General features: G+C 41.8%; 1 protein-coding gene across 2 annotated transcripts; it reads right to left on the minus strand.

The window, feature by feature from the left end:
* Nucleotides 1–304: 304 nt before the first annotated feature.
* On the minus strand, nt 305–8,417 carry DYNLT1 (dynein light chain Tctex-type 1). 2 transcript variants are annotated; one of them, XM_077813276.1, is made up of 5 exons: nt 8,309–8,417; nt 3,834–3,875; nt 2,150–2,273; nt 1,147–1,224; nt 305–741 (listed from the first exon to the last, which is right to left on the minus strand). In XM_077813276.1, the coding sequence occupies exons 1-5, from the start codon at nt 8,333–8,335 to the stop codon at nt 671–673; spliced, it is 342 nt and encodes a 113-aa protein (XP_077669402.1). In that variant the 5' UTR covers nt 8,336–8,417; the 3' UTR covers nt 305–670. The 2 variants fall into 2 exon arrangements, with proteins under 2 accessions (XP_077669402.1, XP_077669403.1); XM_077813277.1 differs by lacking the exon at nt 3,834–3,875 and having other exon boundaries at nt 8,309–8,379.
* Nucleotides 8,418–9,064: the final 647 nt, after the last annotated feature.

Genomic DNA, 9,064 nt, shown 5'->3' on the forward strand with positions numbered 1-9,064 from the left:
ATGCATTCTTGGGACCAGTGTTCAATGCAGCAGAGAGAAGATCAGATAATCTTTTTAAACTGTGCCTTTGCTCACTTAGTCTTTACCATGGTGGCATTTCAAGCGTGTTGTCTCAAATAAGATTTTTGCAATTCTGCATACACTTCAGCGTAGGCAGATTGTCTACATCAGAGATTAAGTATGACATACACCTTGAAAACAAGTAGTTATTGAAAAGAATGAAAAGTTATTCCCTTCAACTTCCCCTACCAAAAAAACCCAAAAAACACAAAACAGTTGAATTCAATAGAAGAGTCACACAAAGTTATGAACTTCAATAATTTAATGCTAACCAAAAAGTACAAAGTGTGAAAATTCTTATTTAAATTAGTTTCAGAGAATAAAGCTAAAGAAGCCTTTACATTGCAGCAGGTTTCAGGGTTTTGTTGTTTTTTTATTAGCACCTTGAGAAGCCCTTGAAATGTTAAGACAGCCTAGCAACACTGGTGCAATAAAGATCAAATGTGTAGTCCTTGTAACAGCATATGACTAGTGTTTTCACATTTCTACATTTGAAAGAACTACATAAAAAAGTACATTAATAACAAAAAAGTGTATTCAGTTTGAACAGATTATGAAATGGAAGTGCTGAAGAAAAGAATCCGTAGAAGGCTGAGCAGTTCCAAGGCAATTATATTGCAAGTCCAAAGACACTGATAATACAGTACATAGTCTTATTCTCCCATCTCACAGTGCAGTTTCCTACAGCAGAAGAGAAAGTATTTAAAACCAAGAAGTTATGCATGCTTCCCCATATCATGATCAGGCATCTATATTAAAAATAGAATTTGAAAGTTTCACTTTTTAATCAAGAAAGAGTGAAGCTGTCTCAGTAGTTAAGCTGTGCCTTTTTAAAAAAAGAAATCAGCTGCTAACTTCACATGTATCAAAATAAATTTATAAGCCTCCTGCTTTGGAGACTTTTGCCCCTCCTTTCCCCCAAAGGCAGTTTAATCCGTACCACGCTGCTCCAAAACAGTAGTTTAAGATTGTCAGTCTTATCTGAGATAAAGGCAACAGAATCTTGAAAATAAAAACAAGTTCTAGCATGAGAATATTTATGAAAAGTTGCTATTTTTAAGAAAGAAAATTAAGTCGCTTCTGTACCATCACAGGTGTTATCCCAGAAACAAGAGCTTGCTGTGTGAAGGCCAGCACCATTTTTTTGCATAATCACACAGGTCACTGTTAACACACAAAGGAAGCTTCCATTAGAGAACCAAATTGACTATTATCATCATCAACACAGCTTACATCAATGCCTAGTTTTAGCATTAAACTAGCATTTGTGTTATCAGTCCCCTATGTCTATGAACTCAAATTCACTACATACAATATCCACATGAATGCAATTTACTGTAAAAACTTCCTGGCAAAAAGATGCAGACCCTTACATGTCAAATGGTACAACATAATAAAGCACTAAAAAACAAAGCAAGAAAAAGCTAAGGTGCTAACACGGACACTTCAAAGGTGTCCCAAAAAAAGTCAGCCCTGGCCATCATCTACATAAAACCCCCAAACAGCTCAAGACAGACAAAGATCTTTGGGATAGGGAAAGGCTTTCCCCCCCATTTGTACAGTACCTAGCACAATGGGGTCATGGTCCAGGACTGGGACTCATAGGCACTATGGTAATACAAATAAATAAGCCTATAACCTGTAATAGGAAGGATGGTCTTGTGGTTAAGGCAGTGAAATGTGACAAGAGATGGGGATTCTTCCCCCAGTTCTGCCACATACTTCCTGTGGAATGCTGGGCAAGTCACTTAATCTATGTTTCACTCCTCCCAGCCCCCCTCCTGAAAGGGGAACAATATTCCTACTTCTTCTTGGGGGCAAAGGCAGCAAGATCAACAGCATGCAAGATACTAGTGCCAGACTGTTTAATCTTCCACAGACTGATGCTAAATACTTAACAAGTAAATAAAGCTTATTTTATAGTTTGACTGTATATTCGTAGTTTATAACTAAAATATAGTTACTAGTTTAGGAGTAAAGTTTTTATGAAAAGTTTTGCATTCATCTTTAAATAAATCTCACTAATAGACTGCTTACATTTCAGTCTTCTGGTATAGTCAATAAAGCCAATATAGCAGCACAAACTTACCAATATACTTGAAAGGTTTTCCCAGCTTTGTAAGTTGACTTAAAGTTTGTTCTACCACACTTGTAGTCCACTGGTTCACTTTGCTGTGTTGATAGGCATTGCCACCTATTGCACTTTCTATAGCCTAAAAGTGACAAACAGAAATATATCTGTTGCCACTGTCCAGCTTAGACGTCTAATTTTAACTAAATGCTTCATGTTTTTAACACATTCGAATTCAGTTTATGGAGAACCCCAAGTTAACTAGCACTGAAGATGCCAGAGTCTGTAGCAGTGGTATACATTAGAAATACTTTTACCACATACCTACTATTTAAGAACAAAGCACTCCAAATGATTTGCTCTTTGTTAGCATGATGATGTCAACGGTTTTACCTTAGCCTTTGATTTCAATTTCTATTCCTGCTTTTCTCAAACCCCTAATGCAGAATCCCAAATACGCATTATGAACTACAAGTGTTACTTGCATTTGCAACAGAACTAGAGTGACTGGAAACATTTGGAATCACAAGCATAGATATTCACACATACATGTTTGGTACTGCTGTATGACTGTGCAGAGAGCTGGGTCTGAAAGTAGAATTTAAACTGTGCTTAAACTTTGAAGTAGTCTTGATCAGAAGTAACAGGATTTAAAAAAAAAATCTTGCTATTGGTGTAGAAAATAAGATAGACCACGTGACTGAAGATTTAAGAAAAGCAAGTATGAAGAAATTCCACTACTTATAGGTGCTGATTCTCACTTGTACCCAATGGTGTACATTTTCAAAGTAAGGAGGCACACACTTTTTATGGCTGAAATGGGTATTTTTAGGTCATGCACTTTTCTTACAGAAGCGTTAGTTTGCTTCCTTAAAAAAATAAAAAACAAAGAACTAATTCACTTAGCGTGTAGGAAAAAAATATACAGTATATGAAAGGGGCCTTCCAAAATTTGTAAGAGACATGTTAAATGGGCACAATTCATTGACAGTAACTCCACTTAATTAGGACTACATTAATCTGTAACTTTGTTTTGTTGTACAGTAACCAAATAAACTCTCCAATGTGTCATAATCCCATCTACTTGCCATTTCATTGAATTTCTACAACAGGAAAGGTGGTTGCCACAAACAAACGCCTCTGAAGATTTGTAGACAAGATGCAAGTTTCTTAGCAACTTGCAACTACAGGGCATTTATCTCAAATACACTTTAAAGTGTCTAAATCAAATATGTAGCTCATACATTATCTCTGAGGAAAAAATCCTGAAAGGTGAGACATTTAAGTGAAATTTCTGTTTGTGCAGAGGGCCTGGGCAAAGCTCTTTATGCTAAGAGTTTTAAATGGAGCTTACGCCCTTCTGCGTAAGTTTCACTTTATTCATGTAATTTCCACCATCTAGGAATTAATATGAGGAAAGGCAGGTTCACACTAGAAGAGGAACATACTCTAAATATCAAATATATTTTAAGTTCATAACAATACTTAAATAGATTTTTCAAACAGACTACTATTAACTGGTATCAGTCTTAATAGAAAACTGAATAACCTATGTAATATCTATTTCTAATACTAATCAATGTATTGGTTGGAAGATTTTTTTGTACACAAAGAAACTATTGAGAGAAAATAACATAACACAAATATAGGGCATACAAGGTTACATTTTCACATGACAAGATGACATTTGGTAACTTCTTACCTCTTTAACGATGTTACTCACTTCATCAATAACAAAAGAAGTCTACAGAAAAATTCAGAGGTAGAATTTTAAATAAATGAATACTTTTAAATGTTTCAGAGCCAGTTTCTAGTTGCGAGTACAAGTTTCACTAGTGGAAATTTAGCTAGTAAGTACATTTTTTAGGATAATTTAGACGGTTAGTCTGTCAGACATAAATCAACTTTCTCGTTTACATTTAATTAGGCTTCTCACTGGATTGAATCAGTACTTTGCCTACTCATTGCTAATAAAATATTTCTTATCACTTGGATTAGCATGGAATTAAGTAAGATTTTAACTGACTTATTTCATTTTTTACAATAAAATTCAGCATATTAGTTCTATTTTGAGCAGTTCCATTCTTTTTGGAGGACAGTGGCATGATACTAACTATGCCTATACAATGCAACAATCAAGACTTTCAACAAGCCAGGAAAGGGAGTTATGATTTCTTGAGTAACTCAGTCCTTGAGTACATATACTCAAATCTAAGACTACAATTTACAGTTAGACACAAAGGTTAAAAAAAGCAGACAGCACAGATGCAACCTTACGGGGAGGTGGACATGTCCATCCCCACTCCACCTTTACTATTCTGTTGAAATTCCCTTTCATGTAGGTAGCTGTCTCCTGGCTCCCCACAACTTTTTTAAACGTTTGCAGTTCTGCTTGGAAGTCCAGGTTGTTTGTATCGTGGTAGTATCAAGGCTCCTATTAGGGCACAAGTAATGCTAGACTCTGTATACACATGAAATAACCTCTGCTCCAAACAGCTTACAATCTGATGTGACTACTGATGGAGAAAACAGGAAAAATTGGAATGAAGATACTTAGGGTAATAGTAAAATGACTGAGCTTGGTAAAATTGAAGTTTTGCCTGAGAAAGAACATCAAGATCAAGTTTGCTGAGTGGGTGCAGAACAGGAAAGTGACACGGTCAAACTGGCCATGTGTGTATATGCGCAACTGGATAATGTGTTTCTCCTTGATACAGTTCCATTTTAAGTGTCTTTATTCCTTACTTGTTACAGTATTGTTTTATTCCACCTGACCCTTGCAAAATATCTTTAGAGACCAAAGAGCTTGTAGTCAACCCTTGACATGAGATTATGTTTTATGAATGAAGATGGATCAGTTCCTCTGTCCTGAATAATTAATAAAAACAGGGGAGGGGAAGAAAAGGGGGAATGGTGGCAATGTAATCTTCATTAAAAAATAAGAAAGCCAGCTTTCTGGTTGATGGATTCTGTTAACAATGTGGTGTCCCAACAGAAAACTGCTAAATTTGTACCTTTGTGTATGTGTAATGAAACTAAGTTACTTCTGCTGTAGAATCCATAATTTTTGACCTTCTGACTTGTACATTTAGATTCTCAGTCTTATCATTAACGCTTTCATACTGGACTTCCTTTGGCATTTGAAAAAAGAAGAGGTTCTAGAATATTTAAACAAACATGACCATTATGTTACAGTCACATTTCCTGATATCGGAGGCTTATAAAATTATATGTTTCTCCCATATGAAATGGTAAAGGGGAAGACAATTGATAATCTGTGTGTACTAATCTTCACAGAATCAGTACTTCTTAAAAAACAAGTCTTGGTAACAAATACAAACAAAGTTTACTGAACTGGTGGTCTCTTGGACAGCGCTAATGTGTTAACCAAACGATCATTGATTCAGGTATAAAGAAAAGGAGTACTTGTGGCACCTTAGAGACTAACCAATTTATTTGAGCATGAGCTTTGAAAGCTCATGCTCAAATAAATTGGTTAGTCTCTAAGGTGCCACAAGTACTCCTTTTCTTTTTGCGAATACAGACTAACACGGCTGTTACCTGATTCAGGTATGGTAGTCACAAGTTATAATACAGGTTTCAGAATAGCAGCCGTGTTAGTCTGTATCCGCAAAAACAGGAGTACTTGTGGCACCTTAGAGACTAACTAATTTATTAGAGCAAAAGCTTTCGTGAGCTACAGCTCACTTTATCAGATGCACAGAATGGAACATATAGTAAGATTGTGTGTGTGTGTGTATATATATATATATACACACACACACACACACACACACACACAGTTGGAAGTTACCATACAAACTGTGAGAGGCTAATTAGTTAAGATGAGCTATTATCAGCAGGCGAAAAAAAAAAAAAAACCTTTTGTAGTGATAATCAAGATGGCCCATTTAGACAGCTGACAAGAAGGTGTGAGGATACTTAGCTTAAGGAAATAGATTCAATATGTGTAATGACCCAGCCACTCCCAGTCTCTATTCAAACCCAAGTTAATGGTATCTAGTTTGCATATTAATTCAAGCTCAGCAGGTTCTAGCTGGAGTCTGTTTCTGAAGCTTTTCTGTTGCAAAATTGCCACCCTTAAATCTTTTACCAAGTAGCCAAAGAGGTTGAAGTGTTCTCCTACCGGTTTTTGAGGGTTATGATTCCTAATGTCAGATGTGTCCATTTACTCTTTTGCGTAGAGACTGTCCGGTTTGGCCAGTGTACATGGCAGAGGTGCATTACTGGCACATGATGGCATATCTCACATTGGTAGATGTGCAGATGAACGAGCCCCTGATGGCATGGCTAATGTGATTAGGTCCTATGATGGTGTCACTTGAATACTACGTGGACAGAGCTGGCATCGGGCTCTGGGTTAGTGGTTCCTGGGTTAGGGGTTCTGTTGTGTGGTTGCTGGTGAGTATTTGCTTCAGGTTGGGGGGCTGTCTGTAAGCGAGTACTGGTCCGTCTCCCAAGATCTGTGAGAGTAAGGGATCATTTTTCAGGATAGGTTGTAAATCTTTGATGATTCGCTGGAGAGGTTTTAGTTGGGCACTGAAGGTGACAGCTAGTGGCGTTCTGTTATTTTCTTTGTTGGGCCTGTCATGTAGTAGGTGACTTCTGGGTACTCTTCTGGCTCTGTCAATCTGTCTTTTCACTTCAACAGGTGGGTATTGTCATTTTAAGAATGCTTGATAGAGATCTTATAGGTGCTTGTCTCTGTCTGAGGGATTGGAGCAAATGCAGTTGTATCTTAGAGCTTGGCTGTAGACAATGGATCACGTGATGTGTCCTGGATGGAAGCTGGAGGCATGTAGGTAAGTATAGCAGGTTTCCGGTATAGGGTGGTGTTTACGTGACCATCGCTTACTAGCACAGTAGTGTCCAGGAAATGGACTTCTTGTGTGGATTGGTCTAGGCTGAGGTTGATGGTGGGATGGAAATTGTTGAAATCATGGTGGAATTACCACACAACAAAAACACTAACCCAGAAACCTATCCTTGCAACAAAGCGTGATGCCAACTCTGTCCACATATTTATTCAAGTGACACCATCATAGGACCTAATCACATTAGCCATGCCATCAGGGGCTCGTTCACCTGAAATAAAAGAAAATATCTGTGTGCTGCAAAATTGAGGCACAATTGCGAGGTTTATCTGGCTTAATTCAGCGTGCCCTTGCTTTTGTGCTCAAGCTTCTATGCTCTGTGACATTTCTGTGCACTTAATGCAATCATGAAGTTCATATAATGACAGGAGTCTATTGTTCAGTAGTTATGTCAGAAAAATGTCTATTACGATATTTCTCTATCATAGCCTACAAAAGAGTGCTGAAAGAGAAACTTTCAGGATAGAAGAAAATAATATGGGCATAGAAGGAGGCTGAAAGATAAAGGAGTACGCAAGATACAGAGACACAAAAGTGACCTAGGGACAGGGTGTGGGAATATTGCTTCGTGAGATATTTCAATGACCATTAATGTGCAAAGAGTTAAAGCTTGAATTCTATGTTAAGACTTGGATTAATCAAGCTTCATTCACTTGGTTTGTGAGGTTATCAAAACCCCACAGCGGCCATGCGGTTCTGGGAGACGTTATTCCTTGGTGACAGGTTGATGAAGCGGGTTTTAGGCCACGAAAGCTTATGCCCAAATAGATGGGTTAGTTTCTAAGGTGCCACAAGGACGCCAACTTATTATTCCTTGGATGTGTCGTACTCGCTAATCAAATGGCACCCTGCTCCTGCAAGCAACCGGCAGCGGCAGCAGCACCGCGCGGCCACATGGAGAACACAAAGGCTCGGCTCCCCCTGCCCGGGATTCACAAGCACCGAGGAGGGGGCACTGGGCGTTACGCCCCGGGGCTGCAGCAGCCCCGCCCCCCGCGACACGGGCAAGGCACGAGCCAGGGGAAGCCCGTTTGGAGCTCGGGCACGCTCCGGCCGTTGGGGATTCCGGAACGCGCGAGGCTCCCCCTGCCCCCGGACGCTTAGCTCGCCCCCTCTCCCGGAGCAGCCCAGGAGCGCGGATGGTGGGTCTCCTAGCAACACCGCCCGCCCGCCCCCAACCACCGTGTGTGTCGGGGAAGGGCGGCAGCGATGCGAACAGGGGATCCCTGCGCCCCTAGAAGGCTCCTCGCCGGGATCCCTGCCCCGCTGCCCGAGCTGTTACCTCTTCCCCCGACTGCAATTCGTCCATCTTTCCTCCGGCCCGGACCGCAGCCGCTCACGCCGCCAGCCTGCAGGAAACACCGCGGCCCCGCCCCCCTGATAACCTCTCCGCCAACTGCGGGCTGCTCGCGCCGCGCCTGCGCACCCACCCCGCCCACTGACGTCCCCGCCGCTCCAACCGCGGCGGCGCAACGCTCTCACCTCTTACCTCACACCCTTCTGCGGCTCGGAGCCCTGCTTATAGTGCGCCTGCGCATTCAACCTCATTCTGTTCTCCGCCATCTGCCTCCGCCATTCTCGAGTGGCTCATTTTGCGCCGGCGCATCCGACGCCTCCACCCCCTCCCAGTTTGCAGCTCGTCCTGGTGCCTGCGGAATCGACCCTGCTGTTTTAGGCGCCTTTCCCCAGCTATAGCAACAGGCAGGGCGGTGCATGCTGGGATACGCTGGTGCCCGGAAAGGCGCCGTTTCCTCCCCACCCCACAGCCTAATCTCGTGACAGCAGTCAGTCAGCGCTTGGCCCCGCCCAACGGCTCCCACGTGACAAGGGGGGGGTCGTTGTCGGTTTCCACGGGAACCCGGACCCCCTCCTGAGTTGCCCATAGGCCCGGCAGTGGGCGGGCCTAGCTGGGCTGGGTCTGCCAAGGCGTGGCGCGAGCCTCGCTGCCCGCTCCCGGGACCCGTTGGCCATGTGCCCAGGCTGGCGCCGGCCGGCCCGCCCGGCAGCTGGCGCAGCTCCCGCCATCCGCAGGACTCTG

Source organism: Eretmochelys imbricata, chromosome 3 (assembly GCF_965152235.1).
Source record: "Eretmochelys imbricata isolate rEreImb1 chromosome 3, rEreImb1.hap1, whole genome shotgun sequence".
Taxonomy (NCBI): Eukaryota; Metazoa; Chordata; order Testudines; family Cheloniidae; genus Eretmochelys; species Eretmochelys imbricata.

What these genes read in the sequence shown, in the direction of transcription:
- DYNLT1 (XM_077813276.1), bottom strand. Translation starts at nt 8,335, where the DNA reads ATGGACGAATTGCAGTCGGGGGAAGAG. An exon ending in AATTGCAGTCGGGGGAAGAG is followed by an intron (nt 3,876 to 8,308) that starts GTAACAGCTCGG and finishes ATTTTTCTGTAG; the next exon opens with ACTTCTTTTGTTATTGATGA. An exon ending in CTGGGATAACACCTGTGATG is followed by an intron (nt 742 to 1,146) that starts GTACAGAAGCGA and finishes CTTCTGCTGTAG; the next exon opens with GAAACTGCACTGTGAGATGG.